The 17537-nt window shown below is 42.8% G+C and overlaps 1 protein-coding gene across 1 annotated transcript; it reads left to right on the top strand.

Annotated features, from left to right (window-relative positions):
- The first annotated feature begins 7052 nt into the window (after positions 1 to 7052).
- On the top strand, positions 7053 to 9577 carry LOC131227372 (receptor protein kinase TMK1-like). The gene has a single exon (XM_058223159.1). The coding sequence runs from the start codon at positions 7090 to 7092 to the stop codon at positions 8830 to 8832; it is 1743 nt and encodes a 580-aa protein (XP_058079142.1). The 5' UTR covers positions 7053 to 7089; the 3' UTR covers positions 8833 to 9577.
- The last annotated feature ends 7960 nt before the right edge of the window (positions 9578 to 17537 follow it).

Here is a 17537-nt window from a genome sequence, read left to right as displayed (position 1 = left end):
GGAGATTTCCTTCTAGCTTGAAGTTTTTTACATTGGGAGCCTAGGTGGGGTTCCACGTGATGTTATGATAAATTCATCCCGTTAATCCGTTTTATGATATCATTTTAGGATATAAGACAAAAAATGAATTGGATTCAAGACTCAAATGGGCCACACTAGAGAAAACAATGGGGATTGAACAACCACCCCTAAACATTCCTATGGTCACAAAAAATTTGTTTCAGGCCAAGTTTTTAGTGTTTTTAGTTCATCCAAGTGGTTACCTTACAAACAGTTTGGATATCATATAAACATCAAAATGGAGCCGATGAAGGTCTTAACAGTAGGCATTTCTTTCCGGCGCATTGTTGTCAAAGCCCTTGGCAGGAAATCCGCTTTGGCTGGTCGATAGCGGATTACGTGTAGTCGCACCCAAGTCAGTGTAGCTTTACCATGGGCCCACCTTGATGTATGTATTCTATATCCACACCGTCCATCCGTTTTTATATATCATTTTAGGATATGAATCCGAAACTGAAGCACATCCAATTCTCAAGTGGACCATATCATAAGAAACTGGAGTGATTGACAAATAATGGGGCACATAAGTTTTGATCAAGCTGATATTTTTTTTCACTTCATCTAAGTTTATATGACCTTATCAACAAGTTTGATGAAAAATAAGCATTATGTAAACATTATTGTGGGCCTAGGAAGTTTTTAATGGTAAAGCATTTAATCACCATTATTGTAACGTCCTAGATTTTCACTGTTTTAGATTTCCAAAAAAATTCTTAAATTTTTTTTATTAATTAACTTATAATGTCACCTAATAACCATTAGCACTCAATGTTAGTTTATACAGGTGTGGTACTAGTAAAGAACCGCACTAGTCCAATTAATCAACTGTGAGAAGCAAACGAATCCGCTCAATACTTGAACATCAGGTGTAGCCCCATGATTTACTCACATAGGACCCAAATCTAACCGACCCATCGCTAACTAATCAAGACAATCATGACTAAATTAAAGATCTAACTGGGGCCGAGTCAGATAAGACCCAGATCTTGAATTATAAACTAAATCAACCCCGTTACTCTTTTAGCCTAAAACCGACGGTTTAGAGTAATCATGACCAAATCTCCACTTTCACTAGTTATAAATAAGCCGCACTAGGAACATAGTTAATCTAAACCCTAATCATTGCCCACGAGAAATCTCAATACTAATTCATTCCAGAGATGTCCCGATTTTCCGAACAAGCTCTATACCGCTCGTTAGGGGGCTACTAGTTCCAAAACTATAGAATAATGTCCGTCTTACTGGGCTTGACATCTATCATAGGAGTCGGACCTGGGTACTGTCCAGAACCACTTAACTTGAGCCAAAGGACGAGTGCATGAGAAGTGCAATACCCTAAAAAAATGAACTGAAACTTAAGTGAATTGGGTCATCCACTCTTATGCAAAGTTGAGGATTTCAGACCGTCGGTTTATGACCAAATTTTATCCATGCAGTAAGGATATTTCCCTTCTTATATCCGTATAGCCGCGGCCTCGATCGACTATCGGTGACCGTTGAACAGACTTCTAATCATATCTGTCGATCGGTGCATCCAAATGGCGGGCCGATCATATATATATACGTAGATCATCATTAGGGCTAACTATCCTACGGTGTGTATTAATATGTACACCCCATAGTGGGCCCTAGAGGTTAGAAAGACCCTCCCATAGGTCTAGTATAGTAAAAACCTAGCCTTTGGGGCCATTTACACCAAATTTGGCATTATAAAAGGGCCTCATTTGGGCACCCCCTCTTCCCATACGATTTTGCCCTAGAAAAAGGAAAGAGAGAAGAGAGAAAAGAGAGAAAGAAGAAATGAAGAAGAGAGGAAGGGAGAGTGAAGAAGAGGGAAGGTAGGTCATAGCTCTAGTGGGGCCCGAAGGAGACTGATTCTTGCAACTCCTCACATCTTCCTCGACAAATCTTTCACCCACAACCGGAAGAGCCCCTCTCCACCGATTAAGTAAGTAAAACCCTCATTTCTTAGAAATCCCTCATGTTGAGGGTAAATTCACATGGGATTCTAACATGCAAGTACATTGTCTTAGAATTTCGGCCAATCGACACCGAGTTCGGCATTCCTAGGTCGTTTTTCAAGTCTTCAACGATCCATACGTGCAGACTATTATCCTTAGGTGGCCTAGCACCAATTTTATTACGAATCTAATGATTTTGATTGCTTGGATGATGTATTTGGAGAATTTAGAGGAAACCTAGGAAAGACCTTACCCTTGATCCTCTCAATTTACATAGAATAGTTAAGGAATGTTTCTTGCCTCTTACATGATTTGGTATAAATGGATGATTGCATGTTCATGGCTTGTTTGGCTCATATATGATGTTGCCTTATGGTATGTATGATTCATTAACTCTTGTGCAATTTGGTTCTATGAGATATATGAAATGCTTAGCTTCCTCACTAACCTACACACCACACATGCACCTTTGTTTCATAATATTGTTAGCTTGCTTTGTAGAAAAAAATCTGAATTGTATGTTAGGAAATATGGATGTATGGTGTTGCTTATGTTAGTTGATGACCCTGACCGTTGGCATGTTGTGGATTACCATCAAACCCTTAGGTTGGTCAAGAACATGAGGAGAGTGTAGGTGGTCCCGTTAGTAGGACTATCCTGAGATTAAACCTGTGGATTTGGGCGGGTGTGTATGGGCGGTAGTAGTTCGACTACATGGGTCACTCGTACCCGATATTGTTTGTCACGTACTCGCCTGAATTCTTGCGGCTTAGTCTACTTACTGACCAACCTTGTTTGTTAACCCTATTTGCTCAGATATGTATGAAACCTGGAACACTGTACAATCGTTGTAGCCCATTGATAACTAATTAGAGCCGATCCACTGACTTGTGAACCAGACATGGTGGAATGGGACATTATGGCTGAGTTGTCAGCCTACGCTAGGGCGATGAGCCTCCTCGTAGTGACCGCGAGTAATCCTTTTTCGTAGCACTCCCCATGTGCTTGAAGTCGGGGATGGGGAACCCGATGAGATTAAGGATCGCGGAGCCCTGGCCTCGCACGTTGAGGGGCCTAAGCTTCACAACTAGTTGAGGGCATTGATACGTGAGGTGTACTAGTTTTCCCAATCTGCTGGATGAACGGAATTAACTAAATACTCGGTTAACATTATTCATGCATCGCACTAGTTAGTGTGGCGACTCGGCAGTCGAGGTCGCACTGAGGGAGTGTTGGTCACACACGATCGTTAGACGGAATCGCTCGAGGGAGTGTTGTTTTGAGGGCATGCATCATATCATTATACATGCACATGCATTAATAAGATTAGTTAATTTTTATGAATATATTGTCTTTCATTAAATCCATAATTTAATTGATGCCTGTTGTAACTTAAGACTAATAGCACCCACCGAGTTGATCACTCACTCCCACTCTAGGACGGTGTTTTAAAACACCAACCAGACTCTTCAGTAGTTGCAGGTGACGCTGAGTACGAGGAGCCTAGCGGCGTGAGCCTTGAGGAGGAGGACAAGCTGTCCTACTTCTAGCTGATGGACGGTTCTCCGTCGGCCTAGTAGACGGGATTCGGATCGCTGAGTAGTGGACTCAGCCCTATTCTTTTGAACATGACATTCTTTTTGTGATTTTGTTAGGCAACGCCGTGTGCGACCCATTATATATTCTTTTGGACTTGTATATATTTTAACCTCTGTCATGTCGGTAGACTGGATGTGATTGTGTTTCATGTTCCAAGTAATTCCACATTGCGCATTTAAACCTGATTAAGCGCAAACTAATTAGAATCGGTTATAAGTGATACCCGGGGACTTGGGAGTTGAGTGTATGCACGACCCCCAATTTCCAGGGCGTTACAACTGTTTCCGATAGTATGGTCCACCTGAGCTTTAGATCTTCTTCATTTTTGGGTTCATGTCCTAAAATGATCTTCCAAAATGGATGGACGAAGTGGATTACCTTACTTAAGACAGTATGGTTGCGGCGTTATGTGCATTGCTTGACTGTACTTGCCAAAGCTCTGCAGGGACCACTGCAATGTATTTGTGAAATCTACTCCGTTCATCAGTTTCCACGACTCATATTAAGAGGATGTTCCAAAATCGAGGCAAATCCATGACTCTAGTAGACCACATCACATGAAACAATAGGGATAGAAGCATCCATCATTCAAACCTTGTTGGGTCTCACCTTGACGTTTATCTGCCATCCAAAACTTATTGCCCCAAGAAGGCTTTAATGGTGGGCCTTCAACTCCCACTGTTTCGTGAGCTGTGGCCCTCTTGAGTCTTGAATCTGGGACGCGGATTTCCTGCAAAAGCCCTATCGCAGGAAGTTCTTGCGCAAGGATTCTGGGTGGGGCCCACTTCGATGTTTGTAAGAAATCTAACCCATCCATCCGTTTTTTGGTATCGTTTTAGGGCATGCGATCAAAAATAAGATGGATCCAAAATTCAGATGGGCCACACGAGAGGAAAGAGTGGGTATTTAGTCACTGCCGTTGAAATATTTCTATGGCCACAAAAGTTTTGTATCTGTCTAAGTTTTTGGTGTTTGAAAATGACCTTATAAACGGTTTGGATGGCATATAAACATCAAGGTAGAGCTTAGGGAGGTTTCAACGGTACGCATTCCTTTCCTCACTGTTTCATCTCGTATGGCCCACTTGAGTTTTGGATCCTCCTCATTTTTGTCCGAGTGTTCTAAAATGAGCTCGAAAAATGGATGGACGGGTTGGATTTCTAATCAACGTCACGGCGTACCCACTTTGCAGCCCAGCGCTGGAACTTACCGCGAAAGGAAATCCGCGTCCTTGAATCGGCTTTATTTTTCTCGGAATGATCACATGCGCCCCAATGAATGAATGTGCGGCAATTACTTGACTCTCGAGCTGTGTAGGTCTCAACCGTTATGTCTACGTACAATCCAAACCGCACATCTGGGGGCGTAGATTGGATACTGACAAGGTCAGTAGCCAAATCGCTACTGAAGTTACGTCACCAAGCTATGTGGACCCCACCATGATGCATGTTTTGTATCCATACTGTCCAACCATTTTTAGAGATCCTTTTATGGCATTTCAGAGAGAATGAAATAGATCTAAATTTCAAGTGGACCCCACCATGGAAAATAGTGGGGACAGTGACATCCACTGTTCAAAACTTCTTAGGGGCCGTGATAGTTTCTGATGAAGCTGATATTTTTTTTTCACCTCAATCTATCTCTATGTTAACTTATGAATAGGATGGATATCAAAAATACATCACTGTGGGCTCTATAAATGTTTCAACGGTGAGTGTGACGGCTCCCACAGTTTTCTGTGGTGGGTCCACTTAAAATTTAGATCTATCTCATTCTCTTTGTAATTGCATAAAACGATCTTTAAAAATGGTTGGACAGTATGGATATGACACATGCATAATGGTGGGGTCCACACAGCTTCGTGACGTCACTTCAGCAGCGATTTGGCTACTGACCTTGTCAGTATCCAATCCGCGCCCCACATCTGGTCCACTTTCTCATATTCACCGTGCAAAGAAAGATTTATCCCATACAAAACTCTGGTGGGACACGCCATCAGGAGCAATGTACAACCAACGTCTAAATCCTATCTATTCATGTCGCGTGGCCTACCTAAGTTTTGGAATGGCGTGACCCCTTCATCCTGGTCGAGCGAACCTGACTTCATGGTTGGATGAAGTACAAATACACGGTGGACCCCACATTCCATCTCGACATTTCTACGGTGGACGTTACCCGCCATAGTATCCCCATTACTCCCTTTGGTGTCTCGCACCTGAGTTTAGGATCAACCTCGATTTTTGTATGTATGGTGGGCACATCGAATGGATGGTTGGATGGCATTCACACATCACGACGGTTCCACGTTGAAACTTGGAGGTATGGTAATTGTCCAGGCGTAAGTGATTATTCTCATTTAATTACTAAAAAAAAGTTCACATGTGCAACGTTGTGTATTAACTTTCATACACAAGCTTTTCATGTTCTGATGACGTGTTATTCGGTGAGACATTCTAGCCGTGAAAGCGGTGGGCCATAACATGATGATCACCTCGAGAAAAAAATTGAACAATCTAGTCGTCATGTGGGCCACAAACATCTATGACCATTGGCTGTCCATTGATTTCAGCTCTTTGCTCGTCGGATTAATGCACCATTTCCTGTTCCTGAGTGATCTTTCTGTGGATCGCCGTTTGAACGGATGAGATTTGTACAGATTTCGTTCCCCATGTCTGAGGCGTTGAAATAGTTGTATGTTTAAGTTAATATACAACGTTGTGTGGGAAGAACCATACAAGCTGGCGACCGTTCAATTCAAAATAGAATCCGCGATTACTCGGTAAAAAATTGCGAAAGCTACTCGCTCCTCTATATTTAGGAAGGATCATGCTTGCCAGCCTTTCTTACGTGTAGGGGATCCAAGCCGTTCATCAGAAGAATTTTACGTGTGTATGTGCCATGGAACAAAGATCAGATTGGTCTACTTATCATATAGACCACACTTGTACACCGTACGGACTGTAACCGCTGGTCACTGTTTTATTTACATCCGTGTTTCATACCACATGCGAACCATACCACATGAAACAATAGTGATTGACTATTAAAAACTTCTTGTGGGCTACATAAGTTTTAGGTCAAGATGATATTTGTGTGGTCCCTTCATCCAGGTCTTTGTACCTTATCAACAGGTTGGATGACAATTAAACTTTCCGGTGGCCCCCTATAAGTTTTTTATGGTGGGTATATAATCACCACTGTTTACTGTAGTGTTGTCCCCTTGAGATTTGAAACTTCTTAATTTTCAAGATAATATCATAAAATAATATTTCAAAACGTATGGACGGCATGGATGTAAGTTAGTTACACCAATATGGGCCCCACACTATTCAATGACTTCGGTGGTCCCGCGATCCACCGAAGCGGCCCCCGGCAATCCCTGACCTTTCCGGTTCCCATGCCTTCAGACTTTTCCACTGCCCACTAAAAATCTCTCCCTCTCCATTCAAATCTTCATTCTACTCCCACTATGAAACTCCCACTGTTCCTCCTCTCCCTCTCTTTCTCTCTCTTCCTCTCCCAAACAAAATCCCAACCGTTCATCACAGATCTCTATGCAATGCTCTCCCTCCGCAAAGCCCTCAACGCCGAGTTCACTCTCAACTGGACCCACATCAACCCTTGCAAGTGGCCCCACGTCTCCTGCAACAAATCTCATCGGGTAACCCGAATCCAAATCAACGGCCAAAATCTCTCCGGTACTCTCCCGTCGGATCTCCGCAACCTCACAGCCCTCCAACACTTGGAGCTCCAATCCAACCACCTCTCTGGCCAACTCCCCACCCTCCATGGCATGGCCCACCTCCAAATTCTCCTCCTCCACGACAACCAGTTCACATCCATACCGTCAGATTTCTTCACAGGCCTCGCCTCGCTCGCCGCCGTCTCCTTCGACAACAACCCATTTTCGTCGTGGACAATCCCAGAATCTCTCAAAGACGCGAAGAAACTAGCCCAGTTCACCGCAAGGTCGGCGAACGTCACCGGTGTAATCCCGGAATTCTTCGGGTTGTTCTCTCAGCTCAATCATCTGAGCTTGTCCTTCAATTCCCTGTGGGGCCCACTCCCGGGCAGCTTCTCGGGGTCGCCGGTTAATTCACTGTGGTTGAATAACCAGGACGGACATGGGCTGTCGGGAAGCACCGAGATTGTCGCAAACATGACTTCTCTGTTCCAGCTCTGGCTGCACTCCAATGATTTCTCTGGCCCATTGCCAGATTTTTCCAGGTTGAAATCTCTGAGAGATTTGAAATTAGAGAACAACCGCTTCACGGGCATCGTCCTGAATTCGCTGATCAATCTTCCTTCTCTTCGAGAAGTCTCTCTTGCTAACAATCTGCTCCAAGGTCCAGTGCCCGTCTTCCCGAAGACGGTGAAATCGGACGGTGATAAGAGCATGACCAGTAACAGGTTTTGCTTGCCGGGCCCTGGGTACTGTGATCCTCGGGTTGAGATACTGCTTTTGGTTGCAAAGACGCTGAATTATCCGACACGACTTGCTTACCTTTGGAGGGGAAACAATCCATGCAGTCACTGGGCTGGGATCAGGTGTGATGATGGTGGGAACATCACCATTGTTAATCTTTCAAAGATGGGTCTTTCGGGGACTATTTCTCCTGATTTCACCATCTTGCGGTCGCTGCAGATACTGCTGCTTTTCGATAATAATCTTACGGGCTCGATACCAACAGATATCATCAGTCTGAAAAAACTTGAGTTAGTGGATGTTCGGAACAATTCACTTTCTGGGGAGGTTCCTCGTTTTGATGGGAATGTTAAGGTACTTACAGATGGAAATACAGCCATTATCGAAGAGGAAACCCATGGGAGTTCTCCATCGCCTGGCCCCTCTGTTGAAGTGCCAGCCTCTTTTGCTACAGCTTCACCTCCCACCAGCAATGGAAGCAAAACCAAAGTGGAAGGCAGCAGTAAAAGATCTTTAGTTCTGATCGGAATCATTGTCAGCTCTGTAATTTGTTCCGTCTGTGGAATTCTACTTACTGGGTTGCTTGGATTTTGTTTCTATAAGAGGAAACAGCAGCCAATGGGTAGAGTTCAGAGCTCAAATGTGACAGTGATCCATTCACAGGGTTGTGGGCCTGATCCTGATTCGACGAAGATCACAGTCGATGGTTCTACTTCCAAGTGGGCAGCCCTGTTTCAGATTGGGAGTAGGGAGGGCTGGAGCCGTTCAATTGGAGGAAGAGACTGAGAATTGCATTGGATGTGGCCACATTAATATGAGTTTCGTTAACATGGATCTAAAGCCATCCAGCATCCTCATTGGAGAGGGCCTAAGATCTTGGATTTGGTCATGCATGCCGGATAAACCAGATGCGAAATGTCGACCGGAAATTGGATTTTTTTGGAACTTGGGGCGATGTCCCACTGGTACGTCGGTGATTTCTACATCTTATCTATGATTTTTCTCAGAGCTGTAACTAGAATCATGCTATTTGATTGTTCTCGGCTCTCATCTCTAATGAGCTCTTGAAACTAGAATGTTACTGAATTGTTGCAACTCATCCCCTGCATGTGTAGTATACAGGTACATCAATCCATCCTATAAGCGGTGGGTCCCGTTTTGAACGGAGCAAATGACGAAATTCACAGTCAGTGGACAGCTGAAAAAGAATAACGGTCGGTGGTCTGAATTCAATAGGCGAGATGAGGTGGTTGGATCATCCTATCAGTGAGATTTTCGAGCTCTGCTCCATCAGCAATGGAGGCCATGAAGTTGGATGCCTGAACCCTATGAATGGCCTCGTGTTGTCGGTAGTTGGCCAAGTAGCCCAGACATGTAGGCCAGGGCTTGGGTCTTTAAACTTGGCCTGAGTCCAGAAATTTTGCTTGCCATAAACAAGAAATTTCTGCTTGTTGCGATGTGATTGGGCCACATCATCACACATTTAATGCAGCAGTGTTGACAACATCAATAATGACGTGGACTAATCACAATGCAGGAAAATAGAAAATTCTTGTTTGCCATAAATTCTTGTTTATGGCAAGCAGATGATTTGGATTCGGCCCAAGGCCTAACTAGGCATAACATCTAGGCCTGTGTGGGTATCTTTCCATGCCCAGGTGTGAGCATGTTTTCTTTCTTTCCTTTCTTGTGTTTTATTTCCTTCTTATATTGAGGTTTTTCTTTGCCTTTTACTGCTCCTTATGGGCTTTTGCCCTGGTTGGTGAAGAAAGAGTTTCCTTCCTTACCTGCTAAAATAAAAATAAAAATAAATCTAGGGATGTCTGGTCTCGTCCCGGGACAATGGTGAATGGCCTGGTCCAAACATCAAATACACCACTATTGCTATAAAAAACAAATAATAACAATTATAATAATAATCTTCTCTTTGGATGATCTAGTAGAGAGTATAGAGTGTGAGTGATTTAGGGCTTAATCCCTAGTAGTGTTATCTTTCAAAAGATATAATAATAATGATGATGATGATGATAATTATCTAAAGACACTTGTCATTAGTTCCATTCAATGTACATGTGTTTTTTTTTTTTTTTTTTGGACGTGGTCATGTTTCAATAATCAAAATTATTTTTATGTCATTGCTGGAGGCGACAAGCCCAAAAGTTACTGAAATTGGACGACTAAAAACCCTTGATTATTTCATTCTTTCCTTCATAGGGCCAATGCCTTTTCAGACCAGGGCTGGGATAGGGCTAGGCTAGCGCAAACTCAGTCTTAGCCCAAACCTGGCCTATTGCCGGTCAGGCCTGGTGATGGCTCTTGAAATCCATCAGTTTGAGGGTGGTCATGGAAGGAGGTGCCATTCTTGTGAATGGTTAGCAGCACAGCATCCCCATTTTAAAGGGTAAAATGTGATGGTTGGGATTGCTCGATCAATATGAATTTTGGTACTGCATCTGCGATAGAACGCATTTTGGTTTTGTAGGTTTTTATTTTAGTGACTTCCTTCATCAAGGTGACCCACTTTTTTCTTTCCTCTTCAACCCTTGTAGTGAAGATTTTTCCTCCGCACTTATTACAGTAGAACAAACTAAAATGTGTTTTGATTGAAGAGTGCAATTATCAAAACTAACCTCCCAATCCCTCACTTCCTTTTTGAGGATGATCTGATCCTTAATGCTTGAAACTCTCTACCACATTATCCGACCATATGTTAAGAACCTAACCAACATGACAAAAGCCTCGGGACTGATGGAATGCCTCAAGTTAGGCTATTAAACCCTTGAGATCCTAACATTCCACCGTGCTCTGCAGCCGACATTTGCGGCAGCCCACTTCGTGGTGGCACTCACTCTAGCTTCTTTTTCAAGTATCCATTTCCATGCATGGAAGCTGCACTCTGATTGTCCAAGTAGCCCTTTCCACTCATGGTGTCTCCATTCCGGTTGTCCAAGCAGCCCTCTTCAGTTCATGGTGACTTTTACTTCTGTAACTGGATCAAAGGATGTGGTGTTGGGTCTAATGCCCTGGTTAAGAACCTAACCAATAGGCTAGTTAAAAACATAACTAATAGGCCAAAAACTCTAAGAGTGATGGAACGTGTCGAGATAGGCTGTTAAACTCTTGAGATGGTAACAGACCATCTCTTAAAAAAATAATAATAATTTAAAATAAATAAAAATAAAAAATAAACAATCTTGAAATATCTTCTATCATCTTCTGGTGTAGCAGACATCCTCAAATCATATTATTCAGCCTTTTGCTTCAAATTCATCCCACCACCACCTGCCTTAATAATCAGATCGCCTGGCACCCATTCATTTCATGGTTACAGAGCGGATGGCTAGTGTCAGATTTTCATAACATTTTTGGTAGGCCCCCATCCATAATGTGGCTATTACATCATACACTCGCCGCATTTTTTATTAGTTCACTTGATTATTTTTTTCTTTATTATGCAAGGAGGCTTATGGTTTAGTAATCCAGACCATTGGTGTTCTACACCATCATTGGTGGAACATTGCCAAAATTCTCCCATATCAGATCTTAATCACCTATCTTACTACTATTTTCAGCTGATGAGAACCTTTGTGGCATGTCTCTTATTATTCGTCTATCTTCGGGCCACAAAATCAATAGGTAACAACGTATCAAGAAGATTTTAGGAGCACAGTCGATCCATGGTGGGACACGAAAGACCAATCATCTGGATTGCCAATACATGAGCCTCACTTGTCAGAATTCAAAACCCACATTTAATATATCTAACTAATGAGTAGCATATCATCCAATTCTTCGTTTCTTAGTTAAGTTTGTTCAATGATCATACAAACCAGAGAGCTTTTCTACAAACTGGTCAAGCACCACCCTTGACCGGTCATGCGAGGCACTCGATTGGTCGAGCCATGAGGAGAAAATCCCCATCAAATCTCTCCATTTTCGACTTAGGAGGAATTTACCTTATTCAAGCCAGCTAAGTTTCTACAAACCTCAAACTTACTCTTGAGCAAAGCCTTGATCATCATGTTTGATCCATTATCGTCCGTGTGGACCTTCTCAAGTTGTAATACCTTCTATTCCAAAGTATCCCTGTTCCAGTGATACAAAATCCCTATGTGCTTTGACTTGGAGTGCTGACTTAGATTCTTGCTCAAGTGTATATCACTTTGACTATCACAATATACTACGTGCTGCTCCTACTTCAGGTTAAGTTCCTGTAGGAACTTCTTCATCCAAAGTATCTCTTTAAATGCATCTTTGACCGCAATGTACTTGGCCTCTATCGTTGACAATGCTACGACCTTCTGTAACTTGCTCTGCCAAGAGATCGCTCTCCTTGTAAACGTGAACATGAACCCCAATGTATACTTCTTATAGCCTATGTCACTTTCATATCTGCATCTGTGTAGCTCTCTAACACAGGTTTTCATCACCATAACATAGGCTCAACCTGGATGAGCCTCTTAAATACTGCAGTATCCATTTCACTGTTGCCCAATGTTCTTTGTCAGGATTGGCAATATACTGGTTGACAACACCAACCACATATGCTATATCTGGGCGCATACACACCATAGCATACATCAAACTTCCTACCATTAATGCGTAGGATATCTTCTGCATCTCATCCACCTCTGCCTTCGTCTTGGGACACCATCTGTCACTCAATCTAAAGTGACCATCTAGTGAAGTACTGACCAACTTTGCTGTATTCATATTGAACCGCTCTAAGACTTTCTCAATATACCGCTCTTGTGACAACCAAAGCTTCCTGCTGCTTCTGTCACGGCTTATCTTCATTCTTAGGATCTGTTTAGCCGGGCCCAAGTCTTTCATCGCGAACGACTTACCCAACTCCTATTTCAGCCTGTCAATCTTCTTGATGTCTTTTCTCATGATAAGCATGTCATCAACATATAACAGTAGAACTAAGAAATCACCGTTTGAGAACTTGTGCGTGAACACACAGTGGTCTGACTCCGTTATATCATATCTATGCTTTATTATGAACGAGTCAAACTTCTTATACCATTGTCGTGGAGCTTGTTTCAACCCATATAAGCTCTTCCTTAGCCTACACACCATATGCTCTTTACCCTTAACTTCGAACCCCTTTGGTTGGTGACTTCAAACCCCTTTGATTGGTGCATGTATATCTCTTCTTCCAGGTTACCATGGAGAAAGGCAGTTTTAACATCTAACTTCCATATCTCCAGATCCACGCTAGCGCCAACCCATGCAACACCCATATGAATGTCATTTTCACCACTAGTGAGAATATCTCCTCGAAGTCTATACCTTTCCTCTGACCAAACCCTTTCAGTACAAGTCTGGCCTTGAACATCATTTGTGAATTCTTCTGCTCGATCTTTTTTCTAAACACCCACTTGTTGTTCAGAGCTTTCTTACCCTTAGGCAATTTCACCATATCATAGGTATGGTTCTTATGCAATGATTCCATCTCCTCTTGCATAGCTTTCAACCACTCCCCCTTATGCTCGTCAGATAGGGCCTCAGAATAATCTTCTGGCTCTCTCCCATCAATGAACATAATGTACTTATGCGGCGAGTACCTCTTGGACGGCTGTCTGTCCCTAGATGACCTCCTCACTTGTGGCTCAACAGGTGGATCAGGTGGGGGTTGTTCTCCCAATCTATCTTCTGTAGGAACTCCCTCATCCTCTGCACTTTGTTGTACTCCCCTGTCATTAGACATCATGGGAGGAATAACCGAATCCATATCCTTTAGCTCTCCTGAATTAAATTGTGTCTTTTCTCGTTTACAAATATCTTCAATACATTGGTCTTCAAAGAAAACCACATCTCTGCTCCTGACGAGCTTTTCTCAGTCGGATTCCATAATCTGTAGCCAAACTTTTTATCATCGTACCCCAAGAACATACATTGCCTGATCTTCATATCGAGCTTGGACCTCTCATCCTTTGGTACATGAACGGATGCCCTGCATTCAAACACCTTGAGGTGACTGTACGATGAATCTTGTCCAGTCCACACCTTCTCAGGTACTTCTCCATTCAATGGGATTGATGGAGACTTATTTATCAAATACATTGCCATGTACATTGCTTCTCCCCAGAACATCTTGAGCAACTTCGCATGGGATAACATGCATCTGATTCTCTTTACAATGGTGCGATTCATTCGCACAGCCACACCATTATGTTGGGGGGTCTTGGGAACCGTTTGTTCATGCCGTATACTCAGGGAGTTATAATACCCATGGAAGTCACCAATGTATTCACCACCATTGTCAGTACGGATGCACTTCAATGATCTACCTGTTTCTCTCTCAACCATAACATGAAACAATTTAAACACACCAAAGACCTCATCCTTAGATTTCAAAGCATAAACCCAAACCCTCCTAGATGCATCATCTATAAAAGTGACAAAATACAATGCCCCATCCAAGGTTTTTGTCCTCATAAGACCACAAATATCAAAATAAACCAAATCTAATGCATGCACTTTATTAACATAAGAAGCAGATTTAACAAATGAAACTCTATGTTGTTTCCCTGATAAACAATCAATTTAGGTTTTGAGAGATATACCTGTCATGTCTAAAAGGAGTACCTTTTTTGCTAGTAGCTGAAGCTTTTTTTCACCCATGTAGCCTAGACACCTATGCCACATGTCAGTAGCTCAATCTTCCACTGCGTTCAACCAACCCTTGCACATACTGACACTTGCCTTGTAAAGGGTGCAACACTTCTTTCCTCTGGCTGCGATCAATGAACCTTTGATGAGCTTCTAGCGTCCACCAATAAATCGGCTTTCATATCCATCATCATCTAACATTCCCGTCGACATCAAGTTAAGGCGAAGGTTTGGAATGTGCCTCACATCCCTGAGAACCAATGTGTAGCCCACATCGGTCTTCACATAAATATCATCGACCCCTACGATATTCAATATGTCATAATTTCTTATATTTACAATCCCATAGTCACTTAACTTGTAGTTTGTAAAGAAATTCTTGTGTGAAGTCGCATGAAATAAGGTTGTCACGCCCCAAACACGGAAATCGGATTCACAGGAATCCCGATCACCGAATCCAGTGCCGACAGCCTCCATAGTACCACATTCTCAACTCCTAGCATGCATATGCCAGATTCCGATCCTGGGATCCTATAAGGAAGATTTTTTTTTTCAATATACATTTAACTTGTAATAAGCATAACCACAAGATTACCCAATTCACAAAGGCAACATCATCATCACATATCCACTAATATAATCATTTGAGTACAATGTTGAAAGGGAAATACATAAATAGAAAATCAAGCTCACGAAGACCACTGTATGCTCCAAGCTCAATACTGCTGTAACTTAACATCACCTACACGCATCTATCGTGCATAAGCTTATAGAAAGCTTAGATGGTTGTGTAAGTGTGTACATAAGGTAAGTGTCAAGTATTCAATACAATGCCATAATCATACAATACCGAAAATATTGGTAATCCATAAATCGTACAATGTCAGAATAAGCAGAAATATTGACAAGATCATGAATTATCATAGTAAACAGAAATACTGACAAGATCAGGAATTATTAGAGTAAACAGAAGTACAGACAAAGTCATAAATCACACGATAACAGAGTAAGCGGAAATACTGACAAGTGCATGAGTCATACAATATTAGAATACGCAATACAAATCAACTATGTAAATAAGGAGTCATAGAGAGTCAAATATCAAATGCAGAGGATGCAATACAATATACATTCCTGATGAGTAACACAAACAGTGTCAGCCGTACCATATACCACAGATGTAATGCAACATGCAGTGCGAATGGAATGACCATACTGGAGTGTGAAGTCGGGATGGTAGTACGTAGTATCGCAGGCTATGAGGTCCATCACAATGGACTTCTATCTAAATTAGTCTCATACGTAGTTTGGATATTCAGACTTAATGTGGTAAACTCCTGATCTCAGGTTAGTCGCACGCCCTAACCGAAATCCTGACCATTGCGAAGGTATACATAACAAATAGTTACGCACCATCAGCCCGAGTGGATAGTGAATGAATGAATGAATGAGTATGCAACTCCTGATCAATAAGTCCACATATCAGTACAGTTCCTCTCTAGGATCATCACCGGGGTTTAGTACACTCTAAATGGCACTGCCTCTCTCCCAGCAGCACAGTCCAAGTGAGCATAAGAAACCTCACTATCCGCCTGACCAATAGTTTGTCAATACCTATCCGGCATGTCGATAGCGGATCCATTCATGAGCTGGTCAAACTCAGCATAATATTACCCCCTACCCTCGGGCGAGTAAGGCCACACCCCCTCCCAACCGACCACGACACAGTGAGAGACACGACCTCCTGGTATTCGGCACTCGGGCGCTCATATATCCACTTGGTCTCGACATTGGGGTGTCCTCTGGTACCAAGAGGGTTTAGGAATTTTCACCCAGGGCCATCTATGGCAACCCGATGCTAGAACAAATTTTCAGTGTCTCGTCTGGCCATCCACGATATGCCTGTGGAGGCTACGGCCCTGATGTCGCTAGGGCGTATAGTAATCATAATATAAGATGCATGAGTTATATAATCCAGTCATGCATCAATCCTGCGCATACCGTGCGCTCATGTGAGATAGCCTTCGCCTATCAGGGAGTCTCATAACAACATGCTCAATGACATATGCAATGATCAACCACATCTCGTAACAAACATGCAGATGATGCGTATGGGCATGTATCATGATGTTATGCTATCACATACTCATAATCGGTATCAATAATCGACATCGACAATCGACCTCGATAATGTAAACATTTAACCAACATTACCCCCAAGGAATGGTTCACATAGATCTTAACATGTAACGGACCCATGACCTCACACAAGGGCCAAATATACAACACCATAGGCCTCACTCAAGGGCTTAATGCACAACACGATGGGCCTTTCACATGGGCCTAACATACATCACATTAGGCCCCATCGCCTAGACCTCAATGCATCACAATGGGCCTCATCACCTAGGCCTCATGTATACCACATTAGATCTCACACATGGGCCGAATGCACATCACAATGGGCCTTAAATACAAGTCGCATATCCATCACAATGAGCCTCGACAATCGAAATTGGAATCGGTCTCAACCATCGGCCTCGACAATCGGAATCGGCCTCGACAATCGGAATCGTCCTATACAATCGGCCTCGACAAAGCTGCATATAAATAAGGCGGGGTCCATCGATGAACAGCCGATCAACCATAATGTAAAGATTAGCCCTCGGGCATGGTTATATCAAATCCAATAACACGGAGTCATCCGTCTATGTGAATGGGGCCCACTGATTAGGGTTAACCCACTAAGAGAATGATGAGAATGGGCCTAACAAGGCCTAAGGGAAGGTCACAATGTGGACATCTAACCAACATTACTCCCAAGCAGTGGCCCACATAGAGCCAAACATAAAGTGGGCCCATGGCCTCACACA

The sequence above is a fragment of the Magnolia sinica genome, chromosome 15, assembly GCF_029962835.1.
Source record: "Magnolia sinica isolate HGM2019 chromosome 15, MsV1, whole genome shotgun sequence".
NCBI classification, from domain to species: Eukaryota; Viridiplantae; Streptophyta; class Magnoliopsida; order Magnoliales; family Magnoliaceae; genus Magnolia; species Magnolia sinica.
This window is presented reverse-complemented; position numbering and strand designations above follow the sequence as displayed.